Source organism: Lissotriton vulgaris, chromosome 10, assembly GCF_964263255.1.
Source record: "Lissotriton vulgaris chromosome 10, aLisVul1.2, whole genome shotgun sequence".
Lineage (NCBI taxonomy): Eukaryota > Metazoa > Chordata > Amphibia > Caudata > Salamandridae > Lissotriton > Lissotriton vulgaris.
This window is the reverse complement of record NC_141698.1, coordinates 1,157,471,918-1,157,494,237: the sequence shown is the minus strand read 5'-3', so window position 1 is coordinate 1,157,494,237 and position 22,320 is coordinate 1,157,471,918. Positions and strand designations below refer to the sequence as shown.

Sequence of the window (22,320 nt, the reverse complement as noted above, 5' to 3'; positions counted from 1 at the left end):
AGGTTAGTTTTGGCGGTGCTGGGGTCATTGGTGAGAGAAAGGATCAGTTGAGTGTCGTCCGCGTAAGAGATGATGTTGAGGTTGTGTTGGCGTGCGATGGCCGCGAGGGGGCTCATGTATACGTTGAAGAGGGTGGGACTGAGTGAGGATCCTTGAGGTACGCCGCAGATGACTTCAGAGGCCTCGGACTTGAATGGAGGAAGGCGGACTCTCTGGGTTCTTCCGGTGAGGAACGAGGTGATCCATTCAAGTGCTTTTCCTTGGATTCCGATGTTATTGAGGCGTTGTAGAAGGGTGCTGTGGCAGACTGTATCGAATGCTGCAGAGAGGTCGAGGAGGATGAGGGCGACTGTGTCTCCATTGTCCAATAGAGTTCGAATGTCGTCTGTTGCTGCGATGAGGGCGGTCTCAGTGCTGTGTTTTGCTCGGAAGCCAGATTGTGAGGGGTCGAGGGATTTGTTGGCTTCGAGGAAGGCGGCGAGCTGGTTGTTGACGGCTTTCTCGATGACTTTGGCCGGGAATGGAAGAAGCGAGATGGGGCGGTAATTTTTGAGTTCGGTGGGGTCCGCTGTTGGTTTTTTCAGAAGGGCGGTGAGTTCAGCGTGTTTCCAGTCTTCTGGGAAGGTAGCGGAGTTGAAGGAGCAGTTGATGACGTCTCGGAGGTGCGGTGCTATGAAGGAGTCTGCTTTGTTGAAGATGTGGTGAGGGCATGGGTCTGTGGGGGATCCTGAGTGGATGGAATTCATCAGGCGGATGGTGTCTTCAGTGGAGATTGGGTTCCAGGCGTTAAGGGTGTTTACAGGGGAAAGATGGTCAGCGGATGTTAGGGTGGGTTGGTTTCCGGGTTGGTTGTCAAAGCTGTTGTGGATGTCTGCAATCTTGTTGTGGAAAAAAGAGGCTAGGGAGTCGCAGAGGGTTTGAGAGGGGGTGATGTCGTTGGAGTTGGCCGAGGGATTGGAAAATTCCTTGACGATGTTGAAAAGTTCCTTGCTGTTGTGGGCGTTGTTGTCAAGTGGATCCTTTAATGCTGTTTTCTTGGCTTTTCGGATCAGTTGGTGGTGAGTGCGGGTGGCGCTTTTGAAGGCGTCTTTGGTGCTGGTGGTTGGGTCTTTTTTCCAGGCCTTTTCAAGGGAGCGGCAGAGTTTCTTGGACTTCTTGAGATCATCGTTGAACCATGAGGCTTTCTTGCTGCCAGGTTTGCTTTGACGTTTTTTCAGTGGAGCTAAGGTGTCGGCGGTGTTGGATAACCATAGGGTGAGGTTGGCGGCGGCTTCGTTGGCGTTAGAAGAGAGGGCTGGGGAGTTTCGAAGGAGCGATGCGGAGATTTGGTCCGTGGTGATTTTGTTCCAGTTTCTTTGCAGGGTAGGTTGGGAGTGGTTGATGGGTTTCGGCTTGTTGTAGGTGAAGTGAACGCAGCTGTGGTCGGTCCATAGGAGATCCGTAGTGTGGCTGAAGGAGACATGATTGCTGGAGGTGAAGATGGGGTCGAGTGTGTGACCTGCGATGTGGGTGGGGGAAGTGACTAGTTGTTTAAGTCCGAGGTTGGCGAGGTTGTCCACGAGGGTGGCGGTGTTGTGGTCGTTTATCTTTTCAAGGTGAAAGTTGAGGTCTCCCAGAAGAATATAGTCTTTGGAGGGGAGCGCGTGTGGAGAGATGAAGTCCGTGATGTCTTCACTGAATTTTGCGCGGGGTCCTGGTGGTCTGTAGAGGAGAGTGCCTCTGAGTGTTGTTTTGGGGTCGATGTGGATCTGGAAGTGAAGGTGTTCGGAGTTGGCGAGGTTGGCGTCAGAGCTGGTTGAGATGCGGATAGATTTCTTATGGACGATAGCGATTCCTCCTCCTGTGTGGCTGGTACGGTCTTTGCGGGTGATCTTATAGTCTTCAGGGATGGCAATGGTGATGTCTGGTGCGGAGGAAGCATTCATCCATGTTTCCGTAAGGAAGGCGACGTCTGGAGAGATGGTGTCTAGTAGATTCCATATGTCAATGGCGTGCCTGTGCACCGATCGGGTGTTGAGAAGGATGCATTGTAGGTGGTTGGGGTCGGGAATCTGTGGTGTGGTCGTAGCGGAGATGTTGTCGGTGCAGCTGAATTTGCAGGAGTAGCAGGAGAGAGGTCCATGGGTGTGTCCAGGAGCGGCTTGGACGCAGTTGGGGGAACGGCCGGGGTTAAGGGCTAGGAGGGTGGCGGCATCGTAGGTAATGCGGGAGGACTGGGCAGCGCGAGAGGCAGGGGGTCTGGCGCTGGGCGCGGTCCAAGCGCGGACGGGCGTAGACGGGCTTACCTTTGGCGCACCTTCGGCGAGGCCGTAGCGCGTGGACACTGCGCATGGGGGCATTGGCCATAAATGGATGGTGGAGGGGGCGGAGCGTGGGAGGGTCAGCTGGGAGGCGGGGTCTGGGAGGAGACACGGGGAAAATACAAACAATCTTAAATGGCCGCCCGGTGATAAAACGAAACTGGGGCACAGCCGGAGTTACACTCAAACAACACAGATACTAAGTTCCCAAAAAGACGCTTCTACCACAGTTACATCAGCCGCTATGAGCAGTGAAATACAATTAATCAATGCGAGGATAGACGATGGCAGGCGCTCAACCTTAAAGCGTTAATTAATACAAGCAATGCGCTCACAAAACGATACCAATTGCTGTTAAATCAGCTATGCGCTGTGACAGGGCGGCAGGCAGCAGGTATCAGGGCAGTCAATGCAGGCAGCGAGGAGGAGGCTTTCGATTTTGCGAGAGGAACGCTGTGGGAGCGACCGTAATGGAGGGAATCCAGACGGTCACAGGGAAAGAGAGGACGGGGCGAGTGTAGTGGAACAGTGTGTGGGAGGGTCAGCTGGGAGGCGGGGTCTGGGAGGAGACACGGGGAAAATACAAACAATCTTAAATGGCCGCCCGGTGATAAAACGAAACTGGGGCACAGCCGGAGTTACACTCAATCAATACAGATACTAAGTTCCCAAAAAGACGCTTCTACCACAGTTACATCAGCCGCTATGAGCAGTGAAATACAATTAATCAATGCGAGGATAGACGATGGCAGGCGCTCAACCTTAAAGCGTTAATTAATACAAGCAATGCGCTCACAAAACGATACCAATTGCTGTTAAATCAGCTATGCGCTGTGACAGGGCGGCAGGCAGCAGGTATCAGGGCAGTCAATGCAGGCAGCGAGGAGGAGGCTTTCGATTTTGCGAGAGGAACGCTGTGGGAGCGACCGTAATGGAGGGAATCCAGACGGTCACAGGGAAAGAGAGGACGGGGCGAGTGTAGTGGAACAGTGTGTGGGAGGGTCAGCTGGGAGGCGGGGTCTGGGAGGAGACACGGGGAGAATACAAACAATCTTAAATGGCCGCCAGGTGATAAAACGAAACTGGGGCACAGCCGGAGTTACACTCAATCAATACAGATACTAAGTTCCCAAAAAGACGCTTCTACCACAGTTACATCAGCCGCTATGAGCAGTGAAATACAATTAATCAATGCGAGGATAGACGATGGCAGGCGCTCAACCTTAAAGCGTTAATTAATACAAGCAATGCGCTCACAAAACGATACCAATTGCACCTTACTGCCCCAAAACAATCCTGGGAGGCTTTTTTCTCTTTCTATGTATACTGCAAAATGCAGCTCACATGGAAAAAGGGAAAACAAGGAGAACTAATGCTACTTCCCCTTGTTAACGCCTCACCTCGAGCGGCATAAGGTTTTGGGGCATACCCGGGATTACTTGGTTTTGCAAATCTGGTGTAGCCTCAAAATCCAAGGGTGTCGAGTGGGAACACCCACCACACGCCCATGGAACGCCTCCCTGGCGCAGAACAAGGCATCACAGCGGTGCGCGCTGCTGTGCCTTACTCCATATTGTTAGACGGGACCTGGAGGGTCGGCCGAGGACAAGGGGAGAGGTCTCCGGGGAGAGCCGTCTCCAGCGATCGTACAGACAAGTAACTTCCCCCCCACAGATAGGCACCACACAAAGATAAGATTTAACGTTCTTTATAAGCAATCTTGAAGTACGGTAGAATGGTACAAGGAGGTCTGGACTCAGGGGTCCCCTCGATTCTAGTCTCTTGGATGGGAAAGGGGGTAGCGGGACAGTCTTATTACCAAACTGGTAGTTGCGATGAGATGATGAGTAGCTCACAATCCTCGAGCTCGGTGTTTCTTGAGGGACGGGCCGCGGCAGCGCCAGCAGGTCCCGATGAAGGTGGTAGATACAACGGATCTCGGCAGCGCCAGCCGGTCCTAACGAAGACGGTGATTACAACGGATCGCGGCAGCGCCAGCCGGTCCCAACGAAGATGGTAGTTACAACGGGTCGCGGCAGCGCCAGCAGGTCCCGACGAGGATGTAGGTTGCAGAGGGCCGCGGCAGCGCCAGCGGCAGGACGACAGTTTACAAGGTAGGGCTGCGGCAGCGCCAGCAGTCCGTCAAGGATGAGTTCTTCTCGGTGTCTCTCAACTCCAGGATACAACTGCCTTCCTGCTCTGGAGCTGCCCCAGTTATAGGTCTGGTGGCCTTTGATGTCCGGACCCTCGCACTTGGAGGTCGGGAGGTCCGGGATGAGGGAGTCCAGACACCCAGCAGGGGGGTGGAGCCAGCGCCCGGGGAGGCTGGGGGCGATCGGCACCTGGCGGGGGAGAACCATCGACACTTCTTTCTCCCATTGACCTGCCAAGTGGGCCGTTCACCTCCTGGGTGGATGGTGGTGCCGGGATGTCGGGGCCTGGCCAGGCCCAGGGTTGGGGTCGGGCTGAGGCCATGCGGCCTCGTGGTGCAGTGTCCAAGATGGCGGCCGGGCCGGGCAATGGTGCTGACGGTGGCCCGGGCCCGTGATACAGAGATGTCCGGGAGTAGGAGTCCCGTGGGGGACGGAGGGTGAGTTGCTTCGGTGGGTGGCACCTGGAGAGCGGACGTCCCAGCTCTGTCATGCGGGGAGGGAGCGAGCCTGTCATGTGGCCTGTCCAACATGCGTCCCCCCCAGCTGAAGGCGGGGAGAGTCACCCATCTTCTTGGGGACTCTCCTCGTCGAGGCGGAAAAATCGTGACAGGCCATCCGCGTTGGCGTGCTCCTGGCCGGGGCGGTGTTCCACCGTGAAGTCCATCCCTTGCAGGAAGATGGACCATCGCAGGATCTTGGGATTCTCCCCCCGCATCTGCATCAGCCATTGCAGGGGGCGGTGATCTGTTTGTACCCGAAAGTGGGTACCAAAGAGGTAGGGCCGGAGCTTCTTGAGGGCCCATACCACAGCGAAGTCCTCCCTCTCGATGGTGCTCCAGCGCTGTTCCCGGGCCAACAAACGTCGACTGATGAAGGCCACTGGTTGGTCTTCTCCCTCGGTGTTTAGTTGGGAGAGGACGGCTCCGATGCCATGGTCGGAGGCATCAGTCTGGACGATGAACTCCCGGCTGTAGTCGGGAGCCTGGTGCACATGGCGACCTTCAGCTTTTCGAAGGCCGCTTGACAATCGGGAGTCCAGTCGACGCTTTTTGGCTGGTTCTTGGATGTCAGGGCCGTGAGGGGCCCCACAATGCTGCCATAGTCCTTCACAAACCGCCGGTAGTATCCGGTGAGCCCCAGGAAAGCCCGGACCTCGGTCTGCGTTACGGGCGGTTGCCAGGACTGGATGGCAGCGATCTTGAGTTGGGGGGGGGCCACCAGACCGCTCCCCACTTGGTGTCCTAGGTAGGTCACGGACCCCTGGCCAATTTGACATTTGCTGGCCTTGATTGTGAGGCCGGCCTGTTGGAGGGCCTGCAGGACCTCTCGGAGGTGGCGGAGGTGATCTGACCAGTGGCGGCTGTAAACCGCGATATCGTCCAGGTAGGCGGCGCTGAATTCTTTGAGGCCCGCCAATAGCTGGTTCACCAGGCGTTGAAAAGTTGCTGGGGCGTTTTTCATGCCGAATGGCATCACTTTGAAATGGTAGTGGCCATCCGGGGTGGAGAAAGCGGACCGTTCTTGCGCCCTGGGGGTGAGGCCGATCTGCCAGTAGCCCGCTGTCAGGTCGAAGATGCTGAGGTAGCGGGCAGCCCCCATGCGGTCGATCAGTTCATCGGCTCCGGGAATGGGGTGAGCGTCGGTCCGGGTGACAGCGTTCAGGCCCCGATAGTCAACGCCGAATCGGAGCTCAGGGGTGGTGCGGGTGGCTGCAGCTTTGGGGACCAGTACGACTGGGCTGGCCCAGGGGCTGTCCGAGGGTTCGATGACTCCGAGGGTGAGCATCTTGGAGACTTCTTCCTGGATGCAGGCACGTACCCGATCTGGCACGCGGTACGCCCGATGTCTGATGGGGGGACTGTCCCCCGTGTCCACATCGTGCAGGCACCAGCTGGTGACCCCTGGGGTGAGGGAAAAGAGAGCTGCGAACTGCAGCAGGAGAGCCCGACAGTCTTGGCGCTGCTCTGAGGTCAGGGCATCTGACAGCCGGACCCCGTCCACCGAACCATCCTTTTCACGTGTCCTCAGTAGGTCAGGGAGGGGCTCGGAGTCTTCTTCTGTCCCACTGTCTGTAGCCATCAATAGGCTGAGCTCCGAGCGCACAAAGTGAGGCTTGAGTCTGTTGGCGTGGAGGACCCGGAGGGGGTTCCGGGAAGATTCCATGTCGATGAGATAGGTGACGGGGCTCTTGCGTTCGACCACCTTGAAGGGCCCGGTCCACTTATCTTGCAGGGCACAAGGTTCGGTGGGGGACATCACCCATACTTGCTGGCCAGGTACGAATTCTATGGAGGAGGCGTTCTGATCGTACCATTTCTTCATGTCCTCCTGACTGGCTTCAAGATTGGCTTTGGCGATTTCTCGGAACCGCCTGGTCTGATTGCGGAGGGTCAGGAGGTACTTGTAGACGTCTGGAGGGGTTTTCAGGGGGGCCATCTCCCAACCTTCCTTGACTAGGCTGAGGGGCCCTCGAACAGGGTGCCCGTACAAGAGCTCGAAGGGGCTGAAGCCGAGGGACTTCTGAGGGACTTCTCGGTAGGCGAAGAGGAGGCACGGGAGGAGCACATCCCACTGGTGGCGGAGGGGCTCTTCTAACCCCATAATCATTCCCTTGAGTGTACGGTTGAACCGCTCAACCAGTCTGTTCCCCTGTGGGTGATAGGGGGTTGTGAATCGGTAGGTGACCCCGCACTGCTGCCAGAGGGATTTCATGTATTTCGAAATGAAGTTCGTGCCTCTGTCGCTGACGACTTCCCGGGGGAAGCCCACCCGGGAGAAGATCCCCATTAAGGCTCGGCCGACCACCGGTGCGGTTACAGTTCGAAGGGGGATGGCCTCGGGGATAGCGGGTGGCATGGTCCACCAGGACGAGAATGAAACGATGTCCTTGGGCTGTTCGGAGGTCCAGGGGCCCCACAATGTCTATTCCCACTTTTTCGAACGGGGTGGTAACCACCGGAAAGGGCTGCAGGGGCGCCTTGAGTTTGCGGCCGCTCTTCCCGCTGGCCTGACAAGTGGGACAAGACCGGCAGTGGTTGAGTACGTCATTTCTCATTTTGGGCCAGTAAAAGTGGGTTACCAGGCGGTTGTAGGTTTTGTCCTGACCCAAGTGTCCGGCCAGGGGGACATTGTGGGCCACGTTCAGCAGGAAGTCTCTAAAACGGAGGGGCACCACTAACACTCGACTGGCCCCCAACTCGGCGATTCTCTGTTCACTGTACAATAGATCATTGTCCCAATAGATCCAGTGGGCCCCGGCGGTATCTCCCGTGCTCTGGGCGAGGGCTTGTTGTCGGAGTCCCTCGAGGGAGGGACATGTCCTTTGCTCTTGGCGGAATTGTTCCTGGGTGGGTCCCCCTTCTTGACGCCACTGAGCCAGGTCTGGGAGATCCTGGGGCTGAGCGAGTTCTTCTTGGGTTTGTTCTGGGGGGTCGACGGTGTCGGCGTCCCCTACTGGAGCGATCGGGGGAGGAGGTGCTGGCCATTCGGGTTCTTCTGGTCGGGGGATGGCGCGGGCCGCCATGGACCGGGTGGTTACGCACGCCCAGTCCGGAAGGCCCAACATCCCCAGGTGTTCTCTTCTTTCTACGGCGGCCCATGGGGAACTCTCGAGATCGTTCCCCAGGAGACAGTCCACGGGGGCATCATCGCGGACCGTCACCTTCAGCATGCCGGATACTCCTCCCCACTCGAAGGGGACGCAGGCCATCCGACACATGCTCTCTGAATTGTCGGCTGAACGGACGGGGCAGAGAATGTTCGGTATTATTTGCTCAGGGGTCACCAGGTGACAGCGGACGGCCGTCACACTGGCCCCTGTGTCACGTAGGGCTTCGGCCTTGCGCCCATTTATGCTCACCCACTGACTATACTTTCTAGTGTTGGCGGGTAGGGGAGCCCGCGGGACCATGTCTTTCCCCCCCAGGCACGCCAGGACCATGGCGGCCGGTTCCCACTCTTGTTGCTCGTGCTCATACTCTTCCTGTTCCTCGGAGACTTGCTCTTCTCCGAGGGCGGCGGCCGCTACCTGGCGGGGCCTCAGAGTCTGGTTCTGTGGACAGTTCGGGTCATTGGCGTAGTGACCGACTCGCTGGCATCAGTGACACGTGACATTGGCTCTGAACCCCGGGCGCATCGGGGGGTTGCCCCTGTTGGCCGGGGTGCTGGTAGCGGGAGCGGCCGGGACGGTGTCTTTCCCCCGGCCCTGGCCTCCTCTTCCTCCTCGGGGACGGTGATGGCCTTGGTTGTTCCTATTCTGCTCGTTCGGGCCACCCCGGCCCACTCGGGTGCTCTCCCATTGGTCAGCCTCAGCGGCGAGCTGTCGTGGATCAGTCATTTTACTGTCGAGGAGGTGCTGCCTGAGCTCGACAAAACAGTTATTGGAGAGGTGCTCCCACACAACAAGGTTAAAAAGCTGCTCGTAGGTCGTTACGTTGCTCCCCTTGATCCAACCCTCGAGGGCTCGGCTGGAATAGTTCACATATTCCACCCAAGTGGTACCCGGGATTCGGGTGCAGTCGCGGAACCTCTGGCGGTACATTTCGGGTGTCAGCCCATATCGAGTGAGGAGGGCGGCCTTCATGTGATCATAGGACGTCATTTGGTGATCCGGGAGCTGTAACAGGGCATCACGGCCTTCGTTGACGAACCTCCCCCATAGACCGGCTCCCCAGTCATTTCGATCGATCCGGTGAGAGGACATGGCGATCTCATAGGCCTTGAACCACTGCTGTATGTCGTCGTTTCGGTAGAACTCTCGGACGACATCTTTGGGAATGTGGACCTTGGATTCTGAAGTTCCTGGGGTGCGTGGTCGCTCGGGCACCCCCAGGTCCTTGCCTTGCTTACGTAGTTCTATTTCGGCTAGTTTGCGCTCGTGTTCATATGCCAGTCTTTTTTCTTCAAGCTCTCTTTGTCTTTGTTTTTCCTCCCGCTCTTCTCGGAGCCGTAAGTGTTCTAGGTTCAATTTTTGTTCCGCTAGTTTTAGTTCTCCATCCATTTTGAGCCGTGCCAACTCTAATTCATGCAGTCTGGTTTTCTCTCGCTCTTGGATCTCTTCCCGGGAGAGACCTGCCCTCCTTTCCTCGGAAGGAGCGGAGTTAGTTTCCGGGGCTTCGCTGTGTTGGTCCCGGGGACCAGCGGTGTTTACCTCTGCCCATGATTCTAGGGCGTGTTTAAAGTCATCTTTTGTGCTCAGACCGGTGGTAGCAATGCCCAGTTCTATACAAAATTGTTTTAATTCTCGATGGTTGTACTCCTCCAGCTTGTCCATTTGGAATTTCTCTGTAGAGCCGCTTTCCTGGGCCGGCATTGTGGTTTAGTGGTGGGGTGAGTTGCTTTCTGTACGATTACGCGTTGGTTCGGATCCCGCCGCTGGCCACCAATGTTAGACGGGACCTGGAGGGTCGGCCGAGGACAAGGGGAGAGGTCTCCGGGGAGAGCCGTCTCCAGCGATCGTACAGACAAGTAACTTCCCCCCCACAGATAGGCACCACACAAAGATAAGATTTAACGTTCTTTATAAGCAATCTTGAAGTACGGTAGAATGGTACAAGGAGGTCTGGACTCAGGGGTCCCCTCGATTCTAGTCTCTTGGATGGGAAAGGGGGTAGCGGGACAGTCTTATTACCAAACTGGTAGTTGCGATGAGATGATGAGTATCTCACAATCCTCGAGCTCGGTGTTTCTTGAGGGACGGGCCGTGGCAGCGCTAGCAGGTCCCGATGAAGGTGGTAGATACAACGGATCTCGGCAGCGCCAGCCGGTCCTAACGAAGACGGTAATTACAACGGATCGCGGCAGCGCCAGCAGGTCCCAACGAAGATGGTAGTTACAACGGGTCGCGGCAGCGCCAGCAGGTCCCGACGAGGATGTAGGTTGCAGAGGGCCGCTGCAGCGCCAGCGGCAGGACGACAGTTCACAAGGTAGGGCTGCGGCAGGGCCAGCAGTCTGTCAAGGATGAGTTCTTCTCTGTGTCTCTCAACTCCAGGGTACAACTGCCTTCCTGCTCTGGAGCTGCCCCAGTTATAGGTCTGGCGACCTTTGATGTCCGGACCCTCGCACTTGGAGGTCGGGAGGTCCGGGATGAGGGAGTCCAGACACCCAGCAGGGGGGTGGAGCCAGCGCCCGGGGAGGCTGGGGGCGATCGGCACCTGGAGGGGGAGAACCATCAACACTTCTTTCTCCCATTGACCTGCCAAGTGGGCCGTTCACCTCCTGGGTGGATGGTGGTGCCGGGATGTCGGGGCCTGGCCAGGCCCAGGGTTGGGGTCGGGCTGAGGCCACGCGGCCTCGTGGTGCAGTGTTCAAGATGGCGGCCGGGCCGGGCAATGGTGCTGACGGTGGCCCGGGCCCGTGATACAGAGATGTCCGGGAGTAGGAGTCCCGTGGGGGACGGAGGGTGAGTTGCTTCGGTGGGTGGCACCTGGAGAGCGGACGTCCCGGCTCTGTCATGCGGGGAGGGAGCGAGCCCGTCATGTGGCCTGTCCAACACATATCAATGAGGTCATTCAAAGCGACGCTAAGTGGCTTTGCGTGACCTCATAGATATGATTTTGTGATTTGCGCCGCTGAAGCTTTATAAAAAGTGATGCTCCGGCTACAGAGGGGCTCATAAAGATGCCCCAAAATATCCTTTAAAGACTCTGCGTCACTTTGCGCCGCTTCGTGTGATTTTGCTGCAGTGTAAAGTCTCGATAAATCCACGCCACGCATTCTTAATTCAATCGAAGGCTAGTTTGATTGGGAAAGATTTCTTAAAAGATAAAATAGAGCAGACTCTGGAGACTAAGGGGCTTATTTATGAGAGCCCTGCATCACTTTGCACCATGTAAGGTGGTTCCTGCATGATGCAGGGCGCTCCGTTTGATGTATGCTGCCGCGCCTTGCCACCTTGTGTGGCTCCGAGGGCCCTCATAAATCATGAGTACGGCCACACAGTGCGCATCGCTGTGTGCTCACACTCTGTGCCTGAGGGCCCTCATAAATCATGAGTACGGCCACACAGTGCACATCGCTGCGTGCTCGCACTCTGTGCCTGAGGGCCCTCATAAATCATGAGTACGGCCACATAGTGCACATCGCTGCGTGCTCGCACTCTGTGCCTGAGGGCCCTCATAAATCATGAGTACGGCCACACAGTGCACATCGCTGCGTGCTCGCACTCTGTGCCTGAGGGCCCTCATAAATCATGAGTACGGCCACACAGTGCACATCGCTGCGTGCTCACACTCTGTGCCTGAGGGCCCTCATAAACCATGAGTACGGCCACACAGTGCACATCGCTGGGTGCTCACACTCTGTGCCTGAGGGCCCTCATAAATCATGAGTACGGCCACACAGTGCACATCGCTGCGTGCTCACACTCTGTGCCTGAGGGCCCTCATAAACCATGAGTACGGCCACACAGTGCACATCGCTGCGTGCTCACACTCTGTGCCTGAGGGCCCTCATAAATCATGAGTACGGCCACACAGTGCACATCGCTGCGTGCTCACACTCTGTGCCTGAGGGCCCTCATAAACCATGAGTACGGCCACACAGTGCACATCGCTGCGCCCTCATAAATCATGAGTACGGCCACACAGTGCACATCGCTGCGTGCTCACACTCTGTGCCTGAGGGCCCTCATGAATCATGAGTACGGCCACACAGTGCGCATCGCTGCGTGCTCACACTCTGTGCCTGAGGGCCCTCATAAATCATGAGTATGGCCACACAGTGCACATCGCTGCGTGCTCACACTCTGTGCCTGAGGGCCCTCATGAATCATGAGTACGGCCACACAGTGCACATCGCTGCGTGCTCACACTCTGTGCCTGAGGGCCCTCATAAATCATGAGTACGGCCACACAGTGCACATCGCTGCTTGCTCGCACTCTGTGCCTGAGGGGCCTCATAAATCATGAGTACGGCCACACAGTGCACATCGCTGGGTGCTCACACTCTATGCATGAGGGCCCTCATAAACCATGAGTACGGCCACACAGTGCGCATCGCTGCGTGCTCACACTCTGTGCCTGATGGCCCTCATGAATCATGAGTACGGCCACACAGTGCACATCGCTGCGTGCTCACACTCTGTGCCTGAGGGCCTTCATAAATCATGAGTACGGCCACACAGTGCACATCGCTGCGTGCTCACACTCTGTGCCTGAGGGCCCTCATGAATCATGAGTACGGCCACACAGTGCACATCGCTGCGTGCTCACACTCTGTGCCTGAGGGCCCTCATAAATCATGAGTACGGCCACACAGTGCACATCGCTGCGTGCTCGCACTCTGTGCCTGAGGGGCCTCATAAATCATGAGTACGGCCACACAGTGCACATCGCTGCGTGCTCACACTCTGTGCCTGAGGGCCCTCATAAACCATGAGTACGGCCACACAGTGCGCATCGCTGCGTGCTCACACTCTGTGCCTGAGGGCCCTCATGAATCATGAGTACGGCCACACAGTGCACATCGCTGCGTGCTCACACTCTGTGCCTGAGGGCCCTCATAAATCATGAGTACGGCCACACAGTGCGCATCGGTGGGTGCTCTCACTCTGTGCCTGAGGGCCCTCATAAATCATGAGTAGGGCCACACAGTGCGCATCGGTGCGTGCTCTCACTCTGTGCCTGAGGGCCCTCATAAACCATGAGTACGGCCACACAGTGTACATCGCTGCGTGCTCACACTCTGTGCCTGAGGACCCTCATAAACCATGAGTACGGCCACACAGTGCACAGCGCTGCGTGCTCTCACTCTGTGCCTGAGGGCCCTCATGAATCATGAGTACGGCCACACAGTGCACATCGCTGCGTGCTCTCACTCTGTGCCTGAGGGCCCTCATAAATCATGAGTACGGCCACACAGTGCACATCGCTGCGTGCTCACACTCTGTGCCTGAGGGCCCTCATAAATCATGAGTACGGCCACACAGTGCACATCGCTGCGTGCTCACACTCTGTGCCTGAGGGCCCTCATAAATCATGAGTACGGCCACACAGTGCACATCGCTGCGCCCTCATAAATCATGAGTACGGCCACACAGTGCACATCGCTGCGTACTCACACTCTGTGCCTGAGGGGCTTCCAGGGGCGTTGCAGTGGGGTTCCCCTCACGACACCAATGGAATTTGCTGCTACCCCAGATCTGGGGAAGCATCAAATTCATACGCCTCCCGAGGTGAGGCGTAACGAGGAGAAACATGATTATTTCTCCTTGTTTCTCCCTCTTCCTATGTACGCTGCATTCTGCAGCACATATGGAAAGAGGAACACACGTCTTAGGATTGTTTTTGTGCAGGACACTGCCCCGTCCTGCACCAAAACAATCCTGCCAGCAACACAGACACCCTTGTACCATGGTGCAAGAGTGCCTACTTTGGCACTAGGCTGCTGAAACGGCACCAGTGCAAGGAAAGGACCGCTGCCCTGCATTGCCTTAAATACGGCGCGTTCCTGCCTTCTCCCTGTCATGCAGTGCAGCGCCCCAGGTGACTTGCTGTGCCGGACTGTGCGACAAGACCATAGTGCTTACATATGCCATTGGGCACCACTTATGCACCACCTCCTCATGATTGTGCCCGCCAGGCACCGTCTCAACGGCATCAGGATGTTTTATATAACTTACCCCCACTCGGGCAATGCTGGCCCCACCCCTGAGGAGGCGGGACAGGAAAGGTCAAATGAGGAAGTAAACGTCCAGGTAAGTTCACTCCCTCCCCCTGCACATCACCGCTCTGCACAGACATACCTCTGCCCAGCAGCCACACCAGCAGTACGTACCTACGCCCCCTTTGACTGCAGCCACTTACCTTCGGAAGTCCCCGCTGAACACAGAAAGTGAGAGTAAAAATGACAACAACTGCGAAGAGCAGGCACCTCTTAAAGCTTGTGGTCATTGCCATCATGTTCTCTGTGGGCGACAAAACAGAAGGGAACAATAAAATAAAAGCCGGAAGATGAGATCTGGAATAAGCTTTCTAATTCTACTCAAATAGCAGGGCCGGTGCATTTAGTTTCTTACAGCGGCGGCTCCTCCGCTGTGGCGGCGAAGCGTCTCCCTCCCAAAATCAGCAGGAAAATAAAATAAAACGATAATAAACACTCATTTTATGTTTCCTTCCTGCCGATTCTTGGGGGCGGGGCCGTAGGTGACGGACACTAAGGGGAGTGGTACGTGCTCTCCCCTCACTGCGCATGACGGTTTGGCCGGCTGTCTTAGACAGTGAACGCTCGCTCCAGCACAACAATGACGCTGGGATGGAGAGAGCAAGCACCGACTCCCAGTCTGGAGCGCAAATAGTGGGGCGCTCAGGCCAATCCTGACGCTGCTCTCATGTGTGAGGATTGGACGCAGTATGTAGAAACAACAGGAGAGGAAGGGTTCAGGGACACTCCTATACCCCAGTCAAAATATCATTTAAACAACAAAGGAGTGACTCAAACAGTCAGACATAACAGGATGAGACGTAGAAAAAGCATGTGAGTGTGTAAAAGGAAAAAGAATCACAGTGATTTTTATAAAACCCTCACTCACCCAACTATTGGGTGACATGCTTCATCATCGGGTTGTTCACCGGGTATGCCAAGTGCATGCCCGGTGTGCTACTACACCTGCAACTGCAGTGGAGCTGGTTACTAGAATAAAGCAGTGCAAAAAGTGATAGTGAATTTAAAGTGTCAGAATAAAAAAGTGCGCGTTCCAACCTATACTTAATTTTAATAAAGGTTGAAGCATGCACGATGTTAAAAAAGTTTGGCGGACAGGCTTGACAATAAATTTGAGTCAAACAGTCCTGATTTTTGGTTCATATGGTCGACATGTTTCTGCTCGTGGCGGCCTCTTTAGCCGAGCTTTCTTCAGGACCAAACTGTGACACTGGGCGGTATACACACGCTAAGGCGTACCCTGACCTCAGTGTACTAGAAAAAGAAAGGACTCACGGTTATTTACCGGATTACCCTGGTATTTCCAGGATGTTGTAATCTGTGGAATAAAGACAGAGAAACAGAGCCAAACATATGATCATAGACATGAAAAATGCATGGGTTCCTTTATCCACCACAAGTTATTTTATAACACACCACCGGTTTATGTGCTCTTCAAGAGTTTATTTCTCTCTTTTTTAAAAAATTATTTCGAATGGGGTTAATTTGTATATTTTGGTCGGGTTACAGAAGGGAGTTCCCTCTTCACTCTCACAAACAAACCACTTTGGAGGGCGTCAAAAGATGCGCCTACAACTGTGTTTATATAATTAGTTCAACACAGTGTAATTTAATAAAGTATCACGATCACCACATTCGGTTTTCAAGGAATTGTGCAAATCTAAAAACTGTCAGCAAATTAAAACCACAATACTCGCACAAAGGACCTGGGGGAATTACGCGGAGGAAGGAAAAAAGAAGCTGTTTGTAATTACGTGAAAGCACAATTATCTTCACTTCATAGGTCGGTTTCCTTGAAAACCGAATGTGGTGATCGTGATACTTTATTAAATTACACTGTGTTGAACTAATTATATAAACACAGTTGTAGGCGCATCTTTTGACGCCCTCCAAAGTGGTTTGTTTGTGAGAGTGAAGAGGGAACTCCCTTCTGTAACCCGACCAAAATATACAAATTAACCCCATTCGAAATAATTTTTAAAAAAAGAGAGAAATAAACTCTTGAAGAGCACATAAACCGGTGGTGTGTTATAAAATAACTTGTGGTGGATAAAGGAACCCATGCGTTTTTCATGTCTATGATCATATGTTTGGCTCTGTTTCTCTGTCTTTATTCCACAGATTACAACATCCTGGAAATACCTGGGTAATCCGGTAAATAACCGTGAGTCCTTTCTTTTTCTAGTACACTGAGGTCAGGGTACGCCTTAGCGTGTGTATACCGCCCAGTGTCACAGTTTGGTCCTGAAGAAAGCTCGGCTAAAGAGGCCGCCACGAGCAGAAACATGTCGACCATATGAACCAAAAATCAGGACTGTTTGACTCAAATTTATTGTCAAGCCTGTCCGCCAAACTTTTTTAACATCGTGCATGCTTCAACCTTTATTAAAATTAAGTATAGGTTGGAACGCGCACTTTTTTATTCTGACACTTTAAATTCACTATCACTTTTTGCACTGCTTTATTCTAGTAACCAGCTCCACTGCAGTTGCAGGTGTAGTAGCACACCGGGCATGCACTTGGCATACCCGGTGAACAACCCGATGATGAAGCATGTCACCCAATAGTTGGGTGAGTGAGGGTTTTATAAAAATCACTGTGATTCTTTTTCCTTTTACACACTCACGTGCTTTTTCTACGTCTCATCCTGTTATGTCTGACTGTTTGAGTCACTCCTTTGTTGTTTAAATGAGGATTGGACGCAGGGCACTCTGGGAGCTTGTGTTGCCTCGAGAAGCAGAGCAGAAGAGCGCGATACGGCCAGCTGCAGGTACATTTTTTTTTTTAATTACTTTTTTTATTTCCCTTCCCCCAGCGACCCCTATGTCCCCCTGATCCCCCCGCCCACCTCGCTGCTCGTCCAGCACACCGGCTGCAACCGGTTTCTTACCAACATTCTTCCAGGTGAATCTATAATATATTTGTTTACTTCTGTCTTTGTTTAAGTTTAGGTCACTATGTGAAAAACTTTGAAGTGACCAGTATTTTACAGCCCTTGCTCCTAAAAACTTTAGGACACACATTAGATCAGGTATATGAGCCCTTTGAAATATAAACTGAAAGAAAAAAGTGTAAAATGAAAATACATCAGAAGAATGTCAATGCTGTGTAGAGTATCCCTAAATGTTTTTTTTTTAAAACTAATGGGTCACAACTGCTGTACTAAAACAAGCATTGGCAAAGCCAATAGGTCTCCTTTTAACAGGTCAGTGACAATATTTTGGCTTTGCCAATGCCTTTTTATTTTATCAATCTAACATTACCCCTGACCCTGCTGTAAAGGTAAGATAAAAAAGGGCTGCCAATGTATTGTGATACAGGTGGACCTGCATGCATGCGACAAAACAACAGCAATTAAGCAATGGTTTAGGTTAGTGACTTTGCATGAATGCATCAGGAATTTTGTAATTTTTTTAAGACGGAACCCACACAATTACATTGAGGAAAAAGTGGGTAATATCTAAAACGTACCCGTCCTCAGTGCATGGACTCGACTGTTTCAGCCTGCTTGTCATATATTGTCCCTCAAATTCATAATGCAATGAAATGTCATGCACACCCCCCCAAAACATGCAAATTCCACACAGTATCAAACTGAAATTTTGACAGCTTCATAGGTGCCAGTACTTCTTAAGTGTGTGCTGCTAGAAAAAAATTAATAGAAGGACTTATGAAAGCTGGGTGTCTGGCTGGCATGGGACGTTTGAAGAGGGCTGCTGATGGTCGCAAGAGGAAATCAATGTGATTTATTTGATTTCCTCCCACTGAAGAGGGTGAGGTGAGTTGAGAGGCGAACGCCAAGATGACATAGAGAATGCTTGGGCAGGGTCACACTGCTGCTGCAGAACATCAGATGTATTTCCTGTGCAAACTGGTTGGACTGTGCCCTTTTGTTGGCTTTAAGTAAACTGCAGCACAACATATATTCCAGTTTATTGTGGCCTGTGGTGTCTCACCGTGTCTCCTCTCCCACCTCGGTCAATGCTATTCCAGTTTATCTTGACCTAGGGTGTCTCACTGTGCCTCCTCTCCCACCTCGGCCAATGCTGTTCCAGTTTATCTTGACCTAGGGTGTCTCACGGTGGCTCCTCTCCCACCTCGGTCAAGGCTATTCCAGTGTGTTGTGGCTTGGGGTGTCTCACTGTGCCTCCTCTCCCACCTCGGTCAATGCTGTTCCAGTTTATTTTGACCTAGGGTGTCTCACGGTGCCTCCTCTCCCACCTCTGTGAATGCTATTCCAGTGTGTTGTGGCTTGGGGTGTCTCACGGTGCCTCCTCTCCCACCTCGGCCAATGCTGTTCCAGTTTATCTTGACCTAGGGTGTCTCACTGTGCCTCCTCTCCCACCTCGGCCAATGCTGTTCCAGTTTATCTTGACCTAGGGTGTCTCACGGTGTCTCCTCTCCCACCTCGGTCAATGCTATTCCAGTTTATCTTGACCTAGGGTGTCTCACTGTGCCTCCTCTCCCACCTCGGTCAATGCTGTTCCAGTTTATTTTGACCTAGGGTGTCTCACGGTGCCTCCTCTCCCACCTCTGTGAATGCTATTCCAGTGTGTTGTGGCTTGGGGTGTCTCACGGTGCCTCCTCTCCCACCTCGGCCAATGCTGTTCCAGTTTATCTTGACCTAGGGTGTCTCACTGTGCCTCCTCTCCCACCTCGGTCAATGCTGTTCCAGTTTATTGAGGCCTGGGATGTCTCACTGTTGTAATTTGGCAGCGATCACGGTTAGCATCAGCTGAAGCCATCTTGTTTTCCGGCAGCCATCTTGTCTGCCATGTGCTGCCACATGCTCACCATGTGCTCTGTCCTTCCTTACTGTTGTTTGCTCTTGTATTCTGTCTAGGAACAAACTATATTTAGCTTCTTCTACTTTGCACATGCACAGTTGAGCTTGCAGCTGTCCATGCAGCTGTTACTAGTCTGTACATGTCAGGATGTGTTTGCTAGAATTAGCCACTGCTAACTCCTCCCATATATTGACTGTGCATTTTCTGTATGACCTTATATGTACCTAAAACCTTCTTCTTGTACTCGTACCGCCTTCTTTTGAGCCCCTGTGTGGGTATAAAAGGACCAAGCTCCTTCTGTCCTGTGTGCTACTTCATACATTACCGAAGGGTGTTGTGTGAATGTAGTTCCACCTCATGAGGTTAATAAAAGCTTTGCTTTATATTCCAGTTTCCGTGCCAACTTCTATCCTATTGGTCTGAGGACTTTGTGCAGAGAAGGGCGAACCCCTAGCACTGGTAGGCCTTGCTGAGGCCCACCACCACATCACTGTGCCTCCTCTCCCACCTTGGTTGTGGCCTAGTGTGTCTCACTGTGTCTCCTCTCCCACCTCGGTCAATGCTCTTCCAGTTTACTGTGGCCTGGGATGTCTCATGGCCTGGGGTGTCTCAGGGCCTGGGATGTCTCATGGCCTGGGGTGTCACATAGCATGGGATGTCTCATGGCCTGGGGTGTCTCATGGCCTGGGGTGCCTCATGGCCTGGGGTGTCTAATGGTGTGGGGTGTCTCATGGCCTGGGGTATCTCACTGGGCCCCTTCTCCCACCTCGGTCAATGCTATACCAGTTTATTGTGGCCTGGTGTGTCTCATGGCCTGGGATGTCTCACCACCACCACCACCACATCCACCACCACGTCGACCACCACGTCGACCACCACCACCATGTAAACCACCACCACGTCCACCACCACCACCACTTCCACCACCACGTGCACCACCACCACGTCCACCTCCTCCAGGTCCACCACCACCATGTCCACCACCACCAGGTCCACCACCACCAGGTCCACCACCACCATCGCATCCACCACCACCACGTCCACCACCACCATGTCCACCACCATCATGTCCACCACCACCACGTCCACCCCCACCACATCCTCCACCACCACCACCTCTACCACCACGTCCACCAACACCACCTCCACCACCACCACCACCATGTCCACCACAACTACGTCTACCACCACCATGTCCACCACCACAACGTCCACCACCACCACCATGTCCACCAGTACCACATCCACCACCACATCAACTACCAGCACAACCACAACGTCCACCACCACCAGGTCCACCATCACCAGGTCCACCATGACCAGGTCCACCACCACCTGTGACAGGTAAATTGTCACTGGAGGGCAGGGGTAATAGGAGTGTCAACCCCGGCTGTACATGGGACATTTAAGGATGCATTGTGTGCAAAAAGACGGGATTAGGGGCTAGAAGTATTACACCAGACCCAAGACACATTTTGAAGAGGCGCAATGTCAGAGGGGCTCCTGTAAAAGCACTTCAGCATGTCTACCTCACAGTGGCATACCTGTACGAGCCACTCTCTCAAAACAAGCATTGGCATAGCCAATAGGTCTCGCCTTTGGGATCTTATAAGTGTTTAGCCATGCAACACAATGTTGTTTCACCAAGTATATTGTTCTGGATAACTAAACACTTATAAGGTCCCAAAAGAGAGAATTTTTGGCTATGCCAATGCTTGTTTTTATTAACTGATGAGTCCTTAGGGGCAAGTGCGGCAACTTTTACTTTTGGCGTCTCGCGATCCTGAAGACAAGGAGTTCTGCAATGCCCGTCGTCTGTTGGCTGGACTGGACACCAGTAAATGCTCTTGTTACCTGGTTCACCTAAACTCTGCCTCTACTAGCTCCATACATACCTTCCATTTGCTCAGTTCGCATTAAAAGTGAAGAAAACTATCTACGCCTGCAGCAGCAATCACAGCATGTTAATTACTGTTTACATGTTGTGATGACAGCAACAAGTTAAGAAAAAGTGTGATTCTCCCTTATTGTTCTTTTTATTAAATTGTGCTGTGTTGTGGTATCTATTTAATGACTGAAAAACATGGCATCATTGTTTCATTAATCACACAATGTTGTTAGGAAAAAGTGTATAACCAAAGGTGTGGTTGTGCACTGTTTTTGAGACACGTTTGCTTTTAACTCCTGCTCCTGGGGGACACAAACGCTACCTTGAATCTTCACGGCCGGGCTCTGCTCCGCCGCAGCACCACCAGCTAAGGGCCGGGCCTTGCTCCGCCTGTCTCCCGGCCGGGCTTGGCTCCGCCGGGGCCCCTCCCACCACCAGTGACGCCCTCACCAGCGCCAGGAGGCGCATAAAGGCAGCGCCAGGACAGAGAACAGGTGGGGGACACAAACGCTACCTTGAATCTTCACGGCCGTGAAGGACTGGGTTCTGTAGGACCCAGCGGTGCCAGGGCACAACACCTGAAACCTTCGTGGGTAACCTGCTCCGGCGTACGAATCACAGAGACACGGGACACTTCCTTCGACGTCAAAGATTCAAGGTTTATTTACTGCAGGGAACACAGAAGTCACGACAAGCAACACACGTGCAACTTGGGGAGACTGCTTCAAATTGGTTCTGTAGATCGCTCCTTTTATACAGTTTTTACCCATAAGACAACATGGTACACAAAAGTTTACAACCCGGTTCCCACCATCATCCCCCAGAGGGGTCGCTTTGGTCACTTTGAAAACACATAAGGTCCGGATCATAATTGCGGAAACATTTGGCGGTTCCCAACTGTAAAAACCCATCTTCCCAACATTAGTGCATTCCAATCGGTAGTAAACAGATCGAAATAGGAACAAAGACAGGTGCAGAGGAAGACGGAGACAGTGGGGAGATCGGAAAGGGTGTAAAAGGGGAGGTATCGGGAAACACGAGATACGAGCATCAAAGGGACGTGCCTAATGAGATGCACGGCTGAGACAATAAGTCCGTGCGGCAAGATGAGCCTTGAGCGGCGCCATCTGCCTTACAGTAACATCTCCTTCGTCATAAAGACACTTACAAAGGACATGTGTCTTCCGCAAATATCTTGGGAGTCCCAGGGTCGCGAAGCGGACAGCGTCCGTTCGCTGGCTACTTGAGGGCAAGAGACAAAATGGATGCCATATCTAAGATGGAACCCGTGGGTACAGATGAAAAACCCACATAACAAACGAACGGTTTAAGTTAGCACAGCGAAACTGCGCACACTTACTAAACTCGTCATTTGCGGTTCATAGATACCAGACTCGACCATATTCGTGCGAGTCGAAAGCACCACTTACAATTGTCACGGAACCTCAGACGCTCCTTTTGCCCTCATGTAGGCAAGCACTAGTCGGAATCATACTCGATATTCATCAGACCATCGAGGTGTTGCTGTAGCA

At 53.3% G+C, this 22,320-nt stretch overlaps 1 protein-coding gene across 2 annotated transcripts in view; it reads right to left on the bottom strand.

Moving 5' to 3' along the window:
* The window catches only part of LOC147689507 (NXPE family member 4-like), a 361,120-nt gene that overhangs the window by 242,003 nt on the left and 96,797 nt on the right, over positions 1–22,320 (bottom strand). Inside the window, exon 2 of one of the 2 annotated variants that reach the window (XM_086942264.1) lies at positions 14,257–14,357. The exons of the other annotated variant lie outside the window; for it this stretch is intronic. Within the exon in view, the coding sequence (XP_086798390.1) occupies positions 14,257–14,352 (96 nt within the window). The 5' untranslated portion in view covers positions 14,353–14,357. The remainder of the gene's footprint in view (positions 1–14,256; positions 14,358–22,320) is intronic. 2 annotated transcript variants of the gene reach the window in all.